At 41.6% G+C, this 15,500-nt stretch overlaps 2 protein-coding genes across 2 annotated transcripts; one reads left to right on the top strand and one right to left on the bottom strand.

Annotated features, from left to right (window-relative positions):
- Window positions 1-582: 582 nt before the first annotated feature.
- On the top strand, window positions 583-10,825 carry si:ch211-149e23.4 (uncharacterized). Its single transcript, XM_063906600.1, has 14 exons — window positions 583-734; window positions 2,967-3,296; window positions 3,373-3,681; window positions 5,636-5,917; window positions 6,005-6,161; window positions 6,480-6,649; window positions 6,752-7,033; window positions 7,163-7,462; window positions 7,551-7,835; window positions 7,971-8,133; window positions 8,695-8,855; window positions 8,991-9,066; window positions 10,268-10,295; window positions 10,424-10,825. The coding sequence occupies exons 1-14, from the start codon at window positions 668-670 to the stop codon at window positions 10,571-10,573; spliced, it is 2,760 nt and encodes a 919-aa protein (XP_063762670.1). The 5' UTR covers window positions 583-667; the 3' UTR covers window positions 10,574-10,825.
- Window positions 10,826-11,258: 433 nt separating this feature from the next.
- Window positions 11,259-15,481, bottom strand: rrp8 (ribosomal RNA processing 8). Its single transcript, XM_063906602.1, has 8 exons — window positions 15,256-15,481; window positions 15,040-15,156; window positions 14,287-14,545; window positions 13,305-14,148; window positions 12,624-12,753; window positions 12,429-12,535; window positions 12,242-12,338; window positions 11,259-11,751 (listed from the first exon to the last, which is right to left on the bottom strand). Exons 2-8 carry the CDS (start codon window positions 15,142-15,144, stop codon window positions 11,638-11,640), a joined length of 1,656 nt encoding a protein of 551 aa, XP_063762672.1. The 5' UTR covers window positions 15,145-15,156; window positions 15,256-15,481; the 3' UTR covers window positions 11,259-11,637.
- Between the last annotated feature and the right edge of the window lie 19 nt (window positions 15,482-15,500).

The raw sequence follows: 15,500 nt of genomic DNA on the forward strand, positions 1-15,500 counted from the left end.
TGCAGGGTGACAAATTGCACAGAGCAAAAACGTCTTGGGTAAACACACAATCTCCAAGTGAATTAGAGTGGTATTACTCTATAAAAAATATCCAGAAGTGAATGATTTCTCAAACTTGAACACAGGCAGTTTCTGAGTGCCCAAGCCGGGATATTTACCACCTCCAAAGGCGCACTGCTACAAGAGGTTGCAGAGTCACTGAACACACACATAGTGCATATGCCTCAAAATACTGAAGTGAAAACTGTGATAGACATGTAAATCTGTTTAAATGACACACAAAAGCCCAGTTTCTGTTTCAGAAAACAAGAAAGGAGAAGCGGCATTATGTACAGCTAACATGCTGTGTGTTTGTGCTTGTACATATATGGGTGTGTGAGTGGCAACAAACATGCATACCTACTGTAAAGGCACAAACAGTGTCAGCTGTAGAGGGTGTACACCTCTAACCATAAACCACACACACACACACACACACACACACACACACACACACACACACACACACACACACACACACACACACACACACACACACACACACACACACACACACACACACACACACACACACACACACACACACACACACACACACACACAATTTAAATACCCTTTTGCCTTACATACAGTCAGTTGATCTGGATCCAGCTCTGATGACACCATCATGGGACGCTCAGGGCTGCTGTTTCTGGGTTTTGTCCTAAATGTTGCTCACTGCTGGGACATTCTGGGTAAGTCTGCAGGGTTACAATCCATCTGTGACTGTCAGCTGTTTATAGGCTTATTTTACTGGTCCTTAAGGGCTTGTTTAACCTGTGGCATTCACACTAAGCAGCGCTGTTGTGGCTTTCCTATGTGATTAGTCCAATTACTGATGCAAAAAGGCAATAAAGCCACATGCTGAATGCATCTTGAACACACTAAATAATAACTGTTTCTGCAATATGTTGCTGATGGCATGTTGGCATAGGCAGCACTCAGTCCATTACTATTGACTAGTGGTGTCACCTAAAACCCTATTAGTTTCCTTACAGCCTTTAAAAGTTAATATATTAGGGTCGTTAAGGTTTTTCTTCGTGTTAGGGGAAAACCCTTGGCAGCCTATAGTTATGTAGTGATCCTACTCTACAGTTTCTCGGTTCACTATGAAGTCTCTGTTTCTGCAGAGTCACTAGGACTTGTAGCTGAGATCAAAGTTTGAAAATCTCAGTTATTTAAAGTCGAAAGTCTTATTTGTTTACCACATCCCCAGTCTGTGATCAAGAGCTGCTGTGTACTGGTGAATGGTTGCTGCTTGGTGAGAAAAAGAAGCCCCTGGGGCTCAGGAAATATGATGCAGTGCATGAATAACTGATTTTTCCTTCAGTTATTACTTTGTTTGTATCCTTAAGGTGTGCCTTTTCCTTGCTTGGCTGACATTAATTTTGGCAGTAACCTGCAAGGACAAATAAATTACAAACCCACAAGGCACAATTGAACTCATCCAGCATATTTATTTCTCTCCCTATGTCCTTTTAAAAGGCTTTGGAGTCTTTCCACATTGTTTCCATTTGCTGTGATGTATAGTAAGACACACAGAATTTCAGCTTTCACAGCATTTGATGAAAACATTTAAGTTTAGACTGCAGCAGCTGGCTGTATGCTCTCTTTTTAACCATGAAGCAATGAGGCATCATACTTTTACTCATCATCTATCTAAAGCTGAATAGAGGTTCTTGGCTTCAGCTGGCTGATGGGGCAAACTGTGTCCTCAGGTGCACTTCGATAAAGTCAGCAGAGGAAGCAGGATGAAAGGGACTTTGTATGCATTGAGTCTGCACACCACACTGTCCTTTCTGCAAGTGTTAAAACATGTCAGCTCCAATTAAATGTCCTTTCCTCTGAACACTCCCCTAACCGCGGCTGATCGGCCGCCACTGTCTGGGTATGGATCGAGGCCTAACTTTTGGACTGTTTTCATTTCATTAACATAATTAAGTCCTCTATTGAATATACTCTGAGGGGACAGCGTTGTATTAGCCAAATGTCATTTTGTGCACAATGTCCATTCTCTGTCTTCAGCCCTTCGATCATTAGAGGGCAACTTTATCTTTAACTTTCATATCAGTGTTGGGGTGCAGGACAGAGAGGTTGGGGGTTTAGTTTTGCCTCTGTCACAGTATATAAATGTGTTTGTGAATGGGTGAATGCTGGCTTGTGTTGTAAAGCGCTTAAGCACCCACCAAGACTAGCAAAGTGCTGTATAAATGCACTTCCTTTACTATTTTGTGGGTTGGTCCAGAACTTTGGTACGGAGTCTGAAGTTTAGAAGACTAGTTTCTTATGAAATATTGTAAAGAACTTCATGGTCACCGGATTATGTATCTTGCTAACTTAAGTGACCCCTTGACTTTTTCTCTTCATCAACAAATATTGGATGGATTGTTAGGTCAAATATTTAATTTTTTCCATTCTCCAGATGACCTCCGGCACAACCCGATCGTGTGTTTATGACCTTATGTTTGCATAACTAAAAATATTACATCAACCTCAGCTTTACTTTGTGTTCATTGGTAATTCCTTATTATAACTTGCAAATACTCTCATATTAGATAGTGAACATGATGAACCTTACAGCTAAACATTGCCAAGTTAGCATTGCCACTCTGAGCTGCCTAGCTTGCTGACAGGATTTTAGTCTTGTTTGTATTGATTGGTCAATGGCACGTTCTAATTATGATAAAATGATCCTTATTGCCAATGACCCGGTTATTCTCATTAATCACAGTTTCACCTAACTAGTAAAAGACAACAGGAGCTGCACAAACCACCTTCATAAGCACAAAAACAGACATCTATCAGCCTGCTGCCTTTCAATAACAACCATGACATTCCTGTTTCCCTGATGTTTGCAATTTTGGGACTGCTCTGGTAAACTTTTGACCTCTGATTGTTATTGAACATTGTGTTGTTATGTGTCTCAGGTCCAGGTGAAGAGTCAATTCTTGAGATCACACACAACATCACAGCAGTCCTGGGAGAGGACGTGTACCTGAGATGTAGATATCTGGGCGAGAGCCAGATCCAGAGTGCCGAGTGGAAGCGCCGGATAAACTCCAAAATTAAATTTAAGAGACTGGCAGGATTTACTGATGGAAAACCGTTTAGCCGTGATAACGTCTCAAACCCAGTCTCTCTCACCAACCTCACTGTTAAGATGCAGGTGTCCAGTGTGGAAGTGGAGGGAGAATATATCTGTGAGTTCAGATCAGAGGAAGAGTATGATTCTGACAGTGTATTCCTCACTGTAGTAGGTAAGCTAAACTGGGTGTAATTCTTTAGTCATCTAAAACATTTACAATGAGGTTAAACGTGAACTTTTCTTCTCAGCTCGGCCTGATATCCAGGTCCTGGTGACCTCAGAAACTATAAACGGCTCTCACTACCAGGCGGTGTTGTGCTCTGCTTTCGGTGGTCGACCTGAACCTCAGATCAGCTGGTTAGTCAACAGCCGCCCTCCTTCAGATTACCCTTTCACTGTGGACGTGAGTGAAACCCTTCACTCAAACGGCACCTTTACCCGGAGCAGCATCCTGCGCTTCCCCACCCACATGCAAGACGAGGACAGCGTGACATGCGTGGTCCAACACCCGACCCTCCCAAACCCCACACTCACCACAGTGAGGGTGGAAACCTTCAGTAAGCTCACACTCTGTTTTCAGTGCTGCTTTGTTTCTCCGTCTGTGCTGCCAGGAGGTGACATATTGTATTGCATCACCAGTCATGGTCTTTTTGTAAATGTGCATCATGACTCAGCATCTCACAACACAATAACTTTTTCCAGCTGATTTTTCACACTGGCCCTTCCTTCCCACTCTGCTCCACATACACAGTGACAGACCATAAATCACATTGCACAATGCGATGCATTCATGTGGGAATGCATTCTTTTCACTGGCGTCGAGCATATGGAACAACATAATGCAGCAACAGCCCAGTAACTAATTATTAACAACCCAGCACAGTGCAGCATGCAATTAAATGGCTTTTTTGAATCAACCATTTTATTTCATTGTAGTCGAGTGGTGACATTTATTTTCCAATTTTCCCACTTTAAACTCCAGTAAAGTTTTTGCACATCATTAGGTATGAGTGTATACAAGTAGAACTCGACGACATTTGCTTTATTTCGACTCAAGAACAATTTGTTCATTCTTTTTTATGTATAGTAGCTGCTATTCTAACTTTGTTTTATTACATCACCTGACCGTAGTTTTTATCCCTAACCTCTAACCCTAACCCACCTAAACAGCAGACAGACTTGGCACCTGGCCAGATATTTCATCCAGTATTTGGTAGACAAAAACAGAGTTGAAGGGAGTAAATTGCTAAGTGACGATAACTGACTCAAAGCTAAATTTGATGTTAATGTTGTAACTTATATGATATATTTTTAAAGGTCTGTCAATGTTGTATTTACAACTTGTTTCTGCTGCCCCAACAGAAAACAAGTTAGATAATGCAGATTTAAATGAGTTACTGTTGACATTAATTTCATTTCTTAGTTTTTTTCTAATCTAGCATAATTCATCTTCAGATGGCACTGTCATGTAGAAGTCAAAACAACCCAAGTTAGCAAGAAACAGCTAGTAGTAAAGATAAACAAACAGTCAAATGCTTGGATTTCTGGTCACCTCAACTGAACCAGCAATGTTTCAGATTACACCCCACATTAAGTCAGCTGCCTTATGTTGTGTTGGAATGAAGGATTCAATTGAATTCCTTTTTAACCGTCACATATACATGTTCACAGCACATACAGTGAAATGTTGTCTCTGCATTTAACCCATCCTAAACCAGCAGAAATGAGCAGCTATTATTTAGAGCCTGGGGATCTGTGGGGGTCTGGTGTCTTGCTCAAGGGCAGCTAGATCCAGGACCCTGCCTGGCTGCCCTAACTTAGCAAATGTACTTGCAGTGCAGCATAATGTTGCTAGTGAGGACCTTTTAAATTTGGTCATCAATCGTTAAAAGCTCTCACTAATGGACTGTCGGTTTCAAACTGAGATGCCCCCTACTGGCCACAGGCTGCATATTGGCTGCTTTGCTCTCTTTAGCATGAGTAGTGCCAGCTCATTTATCCATAATACATTCACACTCCACTGAAGTAATGCAGCTTAGGTAATTCTCCAACTGCAGTGTTTAAATCCACACATAACTGAGTTGTTAACAGATTAAAGCCAAAGTGCTTTAACTCACTTTAATCGTACACACCTTCCTCAACTCATTAGGGATGGCTGGTTATTGTACTACACCACAACATTTATATATTTGCTAATATCATGTGATCTCTGCTGATTCCCTTTATTAAATCCTGTGGTTCTCTTAGCCTTGGTTGGTATGCAGCTGGGCCAGACATCTGCTCTCAGCTGCAGCCCGGCCAACAGATGGGACAGGTGATAAGCTTAAGTCAGCACTTTCCAGAACCCAAGCAGAAGCCCCTTACGGCTTGTGTTTAGCTAACATTCGGCTCATCCGGCCCCGGCTTCCTATTCAACAAAAACACCCTGAGCATCAACTTGATATCTGACTTTTTAATTTGCCGGAAAAAATATTTAAATAACTCTTCTCGCCTTTCTTCCTGCTCTTTCAGCAAGTCCAAATGTGACTATTAAAGCAGAGATGGTACAAAAAGGAGGAAGTGAGTTCTGGGTGGTCTCGTGCATTTCGTCTGGAGGGAGACCTGACACCAACATCACCTTGGCTTTGAACACCGACAAAGAGCTGCAGAGAGAGGAGCACTCAGACTCAGACACAAAGACAAGCTTGGTCCTCCTCCCTGCAGCTGTGTATGAGGGGGTCAATGTCACATGTGTGTTTGACCATCCTAGATTTACAGACAAAGTGTCACGAGTCCTAACACTGCCGTCTTTTTGTGAGTGTTATCAGCATTCTGCTTCTGAAAAACTGCTGATGCTCATGACGTAGAAGTCACAGAAAATATGTGCTTTTTATTCTGCAGATTTGTCTGGAGTTCAGTTATTGTCCTCAGAGCTGAGAAACAACAGTGATGACTCTCAAGGCACTGAATCTTTAGAGCTACAGGAAGGACAGAGTGACACCGTCCTCAGCCTGCAGGTCACAGGGAATGTGCCACATTACAATGTTACCTGCAAGAAGTAAGAATGTAAAACTGGCAACTATTTATCTTGGTTTTGATTTTTTTGTTTTGATTTCTATTGGAAAGAAAAAAAAAACCTGGAGACATATTAACAAAACAAGATCATGCTACTTTTTTCCTCTCGTGCACGTAGACTGAAACAACAACTATAGAGGATGTGGTAACACACTTGTTGGCACCAAACCACGAGCGATAGACTGCAGGAACCAGATTGAGAAATGTTTCCTGAATGAAAAACAATCATATATAATGTTGTTAAAAGATTAAAACTGAATAATGAATGCCTCTTTGTGTTATTGCCTGTGTTGCCTTTTAGAGATGATGGACCTTTGCCTGAGGGTGTGGAGATGGTTGGCAGCAACCTTACAGTTCAGGGTCTTGTGGAGCATTGGCACGCCGGCCTGTATGAATGTTGCTTCTCATATCGCCATGTTAAAGCAACGCTGAAGTTTAACATCACAGTTAAACCTCAAGTTATACAGCCTGGTAGGTGAAAGTCTTTGCATATGTTTATTTCCATGACTACATTTTTAAACTTCTGCATTTTCCTTCTTTAAACTATTGATGTGGATCCTTTTCTCCTCTCAGTGCCTCCAACAATACGTGTTGATTTGCGGACTGAAGATGGACACAGGGTGATTGAGTGCTCAGCAGCTGATGCAGTTCCCGTTGCTAACATGTCCTGGCTTCTACCAGAGGGTGTGTCTGGAGTCTCTTGGTTCAATTTCACTTCTCATAATGCAAGCCACTCTGTCAGAGGAGTTTTACTCCTCCCTGCTTGCTCGCCTTGGGAGCTCACTGCAGAGTGTGTGATAAATCACCCTGCGTTTGAGAAGCCAGAAAACAGAAGCATAACTCTCCCTCTTTGCGGTATGTTCGACAAATCATGCAATGGATGATTTTGTCTGAGTACTGGACATATTTGGCTGTAGAAGCGCCATAGATTTGATATTTTTCTCAAAACCACTTCCTTTAGTTTTACTTCTCTTTCCCACTCAGCTCGCCCAAACATCACCATCAACTCCAGCACTGAGTTGAAAGACGGTGTCGAGTACACAGAGGTGGACTGCTCTGTGGACAGTGTTGGCCCTGCAGCAACAATAACCTGGCATGTTGAAAACAGTGACAACAGCATCAGTTATCTGTCTGAGACCCAAGACCAGGCTGAAGGTCTGGTATCGGCCCGGAGCTCTGCCCGCTTCCTGTCTTCTTTGTATTATGGTCAGAATTTGACGTGTACGGTGGAGCATCCGAGCCTGGCGGCACCAGAAACAAGAACAATACACATTCTTGTGCAGAGTACGTTAGTTTTTTCTTTGAGATATTTCTCTCTGTGATTCACACAGCTGCTCATCCCCTTCCTGTCACTCCTTGTTTTCTTTTTCAGAAGCCCCTCTGATGAGTGTGTCAGTGGTGAGACAGCAGGACTCTCCCCTCTGGCTGGCAGTGTGTGACTGCACAGGGGAGGGTGTGGGGACCAACCTCGACTGGGTCCTTCCTGAAAACGCCAAAGGCCTAACATCCCTGCACTCAGAGTATGAAGGGTGTGTCCGGAAAGCCAGGCTTACTTATCTGTTCCCTCTGGCCCTTCATGAGGGGCGGGAGCTGACCTGTGTGTATCATTCTGAACATGGAGCTACAGAGACAAAGACCCTTTCCATCCCCAGATACTGTGAGCTTAACACAAAATATACTTTTATGTGTATTTAACACCTGCACACTTCAGTAACTTTCAAAAATTCACAGTAATGCATTCAGCACTCCAAGGATACAGTTCCTACTTATGGTTCACCTGACTTTCCTGCAGATATCTCCTCTGTGACAGTCCTCAACCACACCACTCTTCTGCAAAGCCGCTACGGTGATGGACCCATTGCACACAGACTGGCTCTCCAGGAGGATCATCACAACCAGAGAATAATGCTCCGAGTCGAGGGGAATGTACCAGAGTACAATCTCAACTGTAAAAGGTGGTGTATCCTCTGTTATCTCAGAAAACCATCAGCAGGAAGCACCTGCATGCAACGCCATGCTGCACCTAACAAATGTTTCCCCCTTTGATGAGAGTTAAGATTTATCAAACTTATAATGTTAACTGGATTGTTCCCACGACATGGACATCAGCCATGGCCTGATACAGCTTGTTCCTCAGTTCCACAGTCCTTTTGTTGTCCAAAACACCTGTTCAGTTCCTCAAACACCCTGCAGCCCTAATAATCACTGTGTATTCGGGGCTGAAAAAAGCCCACAACTAATCCACATTATTCCCTAATACTAAAGCGTTGGGCTGATTTATAAACTTCTTAAGCTTTTTCAAACAACTTAAACTTCATATTTGTGGGACAATTGTTCAAATGTATGTATTAAGTAGGCACAGATGGGGGGAGACAGTATGGAGTATGGAAGTCGGAAACATTTGAAAGATGAGCTAACACATAGTTGGTTTTTGTCTTTTCAAGTGATATATTCTCAAAAGGAACAAAGACAATCGATTTCCAGATGAATTCTGTTAAAAGTCTCTTGTGTTTCAGGAGTGATGGCTCCTTTGTCCAAATGGACGGTGTTGCAATGGTGTTCCCGTCAGAGCTCACGGAGCAGGATGAAGGCCTTTACAGCTGCCAGGCGTCCTTCTATCACCACACAGCCACAGTCAACATACAAGTGGAGGTCACGTGCGTGGAAAAACAGATAGGTGAGCTGTCACCTTTTGCATCTAAAATCAAAATGATGTCACCTCAAGACATTCTTCAAATTGAGGTATTAGCTTTTCTGAGACTTTTCTTTATTATTTGTGGCTAACACAACTGTGTCTATGTATGTGTTTCAGCAATTGCAGCCATAATCTGCATGTCTTCAGCTTTGGCTATTGTCCTCATCGTCGCCATCAACCTGTGGATCTGCTGGTAAGTTAAATGCCTCCACAGGTTACAGGGTGGAGCGGGGCAGGTGTTGTGTTGAAGAGCAAATGAGGGCAACGCTGTCTGTGGCATATTATACGAGACAAACAGGATGCGGATCGTTAACCCAACTAACCCAAACCCCAGGCCCAGGCTGTTATTCACAAACAGGAAGCAGTGTGGCTGAAGCACACAGATGCCTCTGCCACCACAGCCCAGCTTGTAGACAGGTAGATAATGTTCCCCTTGTCTGTGAGAAAATCGGTGCCTTTTCTACTTTCCTTGACTGGCTTTCAGCAGTGTTACTACTGGCCCTTTCTCCAGTAGAACTCCAGTGCACTTTGTTGGCACAATATCACTAACACTACATTCCGAAAATGAAGATAAAAAGTCCACATCTTCGGGAAGTTATTAGCATAATGAAATTTGAGCTCCCATTCATCAATGAGAATTTCCACAAATCCAACTCTAATCTTTGCTTTTGAAAATAAAAAACTGTGAATCACTCGTCTTTTTCAACTGATGTGGGATAACTGTCACAAACTGTTTATGGTTTCTGCCGGCAGAAGTTTCCACATTTTCAAATTCACTGCCAGATCTAACTTCTCTCAGGACCGTTTATCAGGATCAGATCAGACCTCACAGTGAATAAATCTGCACTGTGCAGCACAACAATGGTTCAGAAGCATTTTCAATAGGCCTGGCTCTGTGGTCAGAACATTTCGGTCAAGGTGCCATTGGTTGACAGATCCTCAATCCCATTATCCCCTGCTCCAGTGGGAGGGTCCTGTCAGGCTAATTTGGGAAGGTCAGTCACACAGCGTACACCAAGAAAACATGACTCCCCGGGAGAAAAACTATTTTTGGACCAACGTTAACCCCCCTCACCCTCCCCTCCAGTGCTGGGGACATTTTTTGACCCCAGCAGTCTGCATTTGGTTGTCACTGAGGTCAGAAATGTACAAAGTGAGCTGCTTCCTCGGACATGAGAGAGCAATGATGAGGGTTCAGGTCACCCCTCGCTGTCTGTCTCATTGACCCTCTTCTGGCATAAGGCATTCATACCTGCAACATGTCCATTTGAAGTGAAGTCTGTGTCAGATTGAGTCACAGTGCCATCTAGTGGTGTAGTTCAGCCCTTCTAGTTCCTCAGAACTGTGTACACAGGTTTTCTCATGATTCATACGATCTGTTTTTTGTTCTACAGCAAAGGATATAGCAACGTACAATATAAGGTATGTTTGAATTCAGTTAACATGCAAAAAGGGTTTTGTTCTGTTTTAATTCACTTATGATGCACATTTCAAACTAAAAATTAATTATTTTAAAGTGTTCTTTTTGTCTTACTGTCTCAATAATTCAGAAGAAGGAGTCTCTCTCAGCCTTGACCTCTCTGATGCAGGAGCCCGGCTCTCCTGAGGTGAAGAAGCCAGCAATGACAGAAAACGACAGTAAGGAAAACGATCAGCTGGTCAATTTCTCCATAGTCATTGATGTCAAGAGTACAGTGTAAAGAAAACAGCTTTGGATTACATATTCTGCTGCACATTGAGCACCAACTATATGAAGGCGTACTGTAACTGCCACATTGTTTATGATTTCATTGTATTTTTGTGAGCATTAGTTGTGAAATCGTTTTTTTAAACAATTTGTATCATTGACCAAATGCATTACTTTGGCACTTTTTGACTTACTTGAATTTCGTCAGTTTTTTTATGCACATTGTATTTTTTGAAATTTCTGAATAAAATAACCCAAATATAAATGTTTACCATGCGATTTAACAACAACCATCACATGTCCAGATTTAGAAGACTTTTACTTTAGCTTCACACCATCTGCCCTTGTTGTAAACTTGTTCAACAAAATCAGTGAGGACCATCTGCTGTGACGACGGCGAAACTCTAAAAATAAATCCTCAGTCAGTACATGATCCAGATGCAGAGGCCCTCATCTTCAGCTCACCCGGCCACATCAGGTGTTGTTACACCCTCTTGTGGCAAATGATTACACACACAGCTGAGGTTTCAGTCACAGCCACAAAAACAAAAATCAGTTTCCTTTTAAAGTTTTTACTCAGAACTCCTCAAAGACGTATTTGCGAGTTAAACAAATGGTTTCTTGAGGATAAACATAAAACGATAGATTTTATAAAAGGTTTGGTTCCACAAAACTGCTGTACAAAGCAAAAAAATGACTCAATATAATCAGTGATATAATTTAGTCACTAAACAGACAAAAATAAAATGTTTCACTCTTACCAGAACTGTCAGTATTTTTCATTTATTGCAATCTTAACATTGACGTTACTTTTCTTATAAAAATCCCTGGATTTGATGGGCATAAGTATATTGGGACAACCAAACTATATGTAGGTTTTATTTCAACAAAACACCACACATTGTATTTTACTGATCAGCACATCTTAAATCAGAGACAAGGGTAGGTAACCTGCATGCTCTCAGATAATGATGGCATATGATTACAGAGCACTGTACTGTACAGTTAAATACAAATGTACAACTTTTGGTGAAGGAACTGAACTGTGGCAGTACAATGTGATATAAACACATTCATTTATCTTTTCTTGTAGACACAGGGCTTCAACTGCAGTCCAAATGTCTTTATATTTTCTGGAGCATCTGCAGTCTTCAATAGTTCAAAGGAGTGGAAATAAGTGTTCTCTGCGTCCTAAAGGGGGAAAAAAGAAACAAAATATTATTTATCTTTAAGTCACTGGGTATTTGTGTGACTGTATAAGCTAACTTGAGTAAAAGCTACAAGCCTTCAGGTGGGTTAACTCTAATTCACATTTAAAAATAAAATGTTCATCTACCTTTGATGCATTTAGCCTGGTCACTGTAACAAAGTACATTGGATATTTCTTCTATCTGATGTTGTTTTTGCCCACATTACCATAGCCTCAATATGAGTTCGGAAAGGTGCAGATTCTAGCTACTTACTCCCCCTTTTGACTTCCTTAAAATTATGATACTTTTAACGACTTTTGAATGTTTAATTAGGACTGTACAGTTGAAGAAAAACATCTTAATATGGATGTTTACATGCAAGACTATCTATATTTACATATAAATCTATGTTTTTATAAAGGAGACAGGGCTACAACCATTTCGGTAACCATAATGGTGTTTCCGTCCCCTCATTTTGTTTCTTGCCTCACCTTGGACACCATCTTGAATCCCAGGCTTGCCAGTCCAGTGACGAAGTTCCGCACGTTCTCGAACCTGCTGGCCACTTCTGCTATTTTAAGGACACCCCTACAATAATGGTGCAAAACAGTTATACACACATAAAGAATTAACACCTAAATCTTCCATGCCTCTAATGAATAATATTACACATTTTACCCCATCTTTAAGACACGATTGGCCTCTGCTAGAAAGTCTGCCAGGTTGGTTCCCATGAGAGAAAGGCAGAACACAGCGATGTCCACAGACCTGTCAGGAAGCGGAACCTGCACAGATAAAAGTTGTTTTATTTTCTGACAATCACACAGATTATACATTTATTAGTGTGCTGAAAAATTACAGAATGACACTCACGTTGGTCATGTCGCAGACTGTGACAAGCTCACATGTAGCCACCAAGTCGAAGCTGTGCACTTTGTTCTTCACACTGCTCGCTATTTTACAGTCGCCACAACCAAAGTCTGCAACCACCAGAGAGGGAGGCCTGAAATAGATGAAGAAAAAGATAGTTATGATAATTACTGTGCACAGCAGATAATTGGGAGTTTTGGAAGAAACAAAAAAGGCTATTGTATTCTTTTCCCTCTTTTGAGGGTGTAGCAAGGTTGTGCAAACGTCCTAAGAGAAGGCTGAAACTGGTGCGCATTTTGATCTGGAAGGACAGAATCTGCTGTCTTTGTAAAATACTGCTTTAGCTGCGGCTTGTTTTTTTGCGATCATCAGCATCAATTGAATTAAACTATAGAAATCTGTGTAGACCCTTTGAAAAATGTGTAAGAATATATTCAAAATCCTATGTAAACTATCTTTTCGCAGCTTTAAAATGCATCCTTCAGTCTTGTTTGGCGAATGGAGCTTGCTCAAGTGTCCCAAAAACATTTTAAAATTGTTGTGAAAGGGTCTGCTTGTTATTAAGTGACCCAAGTTTTGCGTATTAGGTCACTTGAGGACACTTGAGCTAGCGCCAGTTGCTGATGAAGACTTTGTGATATAGTTGAAAGCTAAGTTTACAACACACTTGGCCTATAAGCTCACTTTTGTTGAATGTAAGAGATGATGGCTTCCACTGGATTAGCCGGCCATCTCTGGACCTGCGCTGTGTATCCTCTGTGGTAGATCCCGAAAGCCTCTGGGTCCTGTTTGAACATGCGCCTGGCCTCTCCGCTTGAAGTGCTGTACAAAACTTCATTTATGTAGCGGAAACGAGCTGACTCCAGACGCTGCTCCATGCGGGACCGTAAGGAGGCGGAGCGGTCCTGCTGCACCTCTTCTTCTGGTACCACAGGCTCGTCTTTCATCTCCGCAGGACTCTCCTGTTGGACCTGCTCTTGTTGGACCTTCTCCTGGTTGTGCAGCATTTTCCTCAGCTTCTCTCTTTTCAGAATCTCTGCTTTGCTCAGCTCAGGTCTCAGTCTTTTGATGGGAGATGGGTGCTGATCGTCTGTGATCTCCACTATAGGTTCATCTGCTTTATGTTTTGATCCACCAGCAGAAGATTCATTTGCAGCTTTTTTAACTTTGCCAACAGTTTGCAGCCTCTCTGTTGAGGCGGATACATCAGTTTCCTCTTTAGTGTTTTTCCTTTTCTGTGGTTTACGTTGCTTTTCCTTTTTCTTGGCTGGAGTTTTACTCTTGGTATTTGAATGTATTTTGCCTTCTTGCTTTGTCTTGTCTGGCTCTGCCGATCCTTTATTGACTTCCTCATCCTTATTCTGTCTGTATTTATTATTACATTTCCTCTTGTTCTTCATTTTGTTTTTCCACTGTTTTCTGTTTAGTTGCTCAGTGTCCTCTGGATTATTGCCATTTACTGTTGCAGATTGGGTCACTTCTTTCTCTTTTGTCTTGGCCACAGATGTGGTTTTGGCCTTCGGGGTCACTAAGGAAGAAAAAAACAGTTTGATATAGTGTCTCAAAGTTAATAACCACATTGTCCTGTTTCTGAAACTACTCAATACTTAAATACTTAACAAAACTAAAACATCATTTAAATGATAGAATGTATGTTATTACTCACCAAATGTCTTCTTGTTTTTTGGTACAGATTTCTCCTCATTAGCAGTCTGATCTTTCTTCCCATTCTCTTGCGGCTCTCCTGTTATTTCTGCTTGCTTTCGCCTTTTACTTCTCTTCTTCTTCCTTTTTTTCTTGCTGTTTGTCGGGACCTCTTCTGCCTCACTGTCACTGCCCTGCTGATGGTCCTCGTTCTTCCACTCTGGTACCGACCCCAGTGTCTGCAGGGTCCGCATCAGGCTCTTTTTTCCAACCAGCTTAGCCTGATCAGGGGATACATTTGGATACCTTAATGAGCCCTTTAATTCAAATACTCAGTATTCTGTACAAACAGTGTGTAAGTGTGAAAAACACATTTTTAATAGCTTCCTCTGTGACCATGTGCCTTAAGTGTTTTTTAATTAGTTTTATTTAAGAAAGAGAAAAGATTTACTTTTAACATAATACTTGTCCTTCTGTTACCAAATGTGGCAAGAAAAGAAACACAGTAATTATGTTGACTTTTTTTTATTCAAATCCATCCAACTGACAGGTAAACATAATTTCGTGTAGGCAAAATCAAAACACACTTCAGAGAAATGTGCTGGTAAGTTGCCTGCCTTTATAGTGGTTGCACCATTTTCTGCTTTGTATGATAGACTTATACGACTCAGGATACTCTATACCCATATTTAGCCATATATAGCCAAATAACTGCTTTTGCACATTTGTTTTAGAACTTAGTAACAACAGGTACCTTATCTCCATTTGCATTTACCTTGGCATTTGTGCTGCTGTTAGCCTTCTGGATGTTTTTGAGGACGGGTTTGCTTAGGACTTGATCGTCTTGTTCATCACTCCATTCTTCGTCCTCATTAAACATGATCCCGGATGCCTGTAAAAATCATAACCAAAAATGTAAAAGAGACGAGAAAGATTCTGCGGGTGTCACTTCTTCACTATCGAAGTGCTAACTGCTAATTTAGTCACTCACCAGTTTGTCTCTAAAGCAGAACAACGAGATGTTTTACTTGTCAATCCGCTTGTTTTGTTAAAGTCGGTGATGGTTTAAAAACGTTGGATTTAATAACCATGTAACTACATTTAGTTGCTTCAGAAATGTATTGTCAAAAGCAAAGCCACGTTGGTTTGTCTCATGTGCTTGAAGGAAGCAAAACAGAACTACTGTCGCATGTTGATGACGTAACCACACAGGCGGAGATGTATGGGACATGAAGT

Source organism: Eleginops maclovinus, chromosome 18 (assembly GCF_036324505.1).
Source record: "Eleginops maclovinus isolate JMC-PN-2008 ecotype Puerto Natales chromosome 18, JC_Emac_rtc_rv5, whole genome shotgun sequence".
Taxonomy (NCBI): Eukaryota; Metazoa; Chordata; class Actinopteri; order Perciformes; family Eleginopidae; genus Eleginops; species Eleginops maclovinus.

What these genes read in the sequence shown, in the direction of transcription:
- si:ch211-149e23.4 (XM_063906600.1), top strand. Translation starts at nt 668, where the DNA reads ATGGGACGCTCAGGGCTGCTGTTTCTGGGTTTTGTCCTAAATGTTGCT. An exon ending in TACAATGTTACCTGCAAGAA is followed by an intron (nt 6,162 to 6,479) that starts GTAAGAATGTAA and finishes GTTGCCTTTTAG; the next exon opens with AGATGATGGACCTTTGCCTG. An exon ending in GTGCGTGGAAAAACAGATAG is followed by an intron (nt 8,856 to 8,990) that starts GTGAGCTGTCAC and finishes TATGTGTTTCAG; the next exon opens with CAATTGCAGCCATAATCTGC.
- rrp8 (XM_063906602.1), bottom strand. Translation starts at nt 15,144, where the DNA reads ATGTTTAATGAGGACGAAGAATGGAGTGATGAACAAGACGATCAAGTC. An exon ending in ACAGCAGCACAAATGCCAAG is followed by an intron (nt 14,546 to 15,039) that starts GTAAATGCAAAT and finishes TCCCCTGATCAG; the next exon opens with GCTAAGCTGGTTGGAAAAAA. An exon ending in AATCGTGTCTTAAAGATGGG is followed by an intron (nt 12,339 to 12,428) that starts GTAAAATGTGTA and finishes CCATTATTGTAG; the next exon opens with GGGTGTCCTTAAAATAGCAG.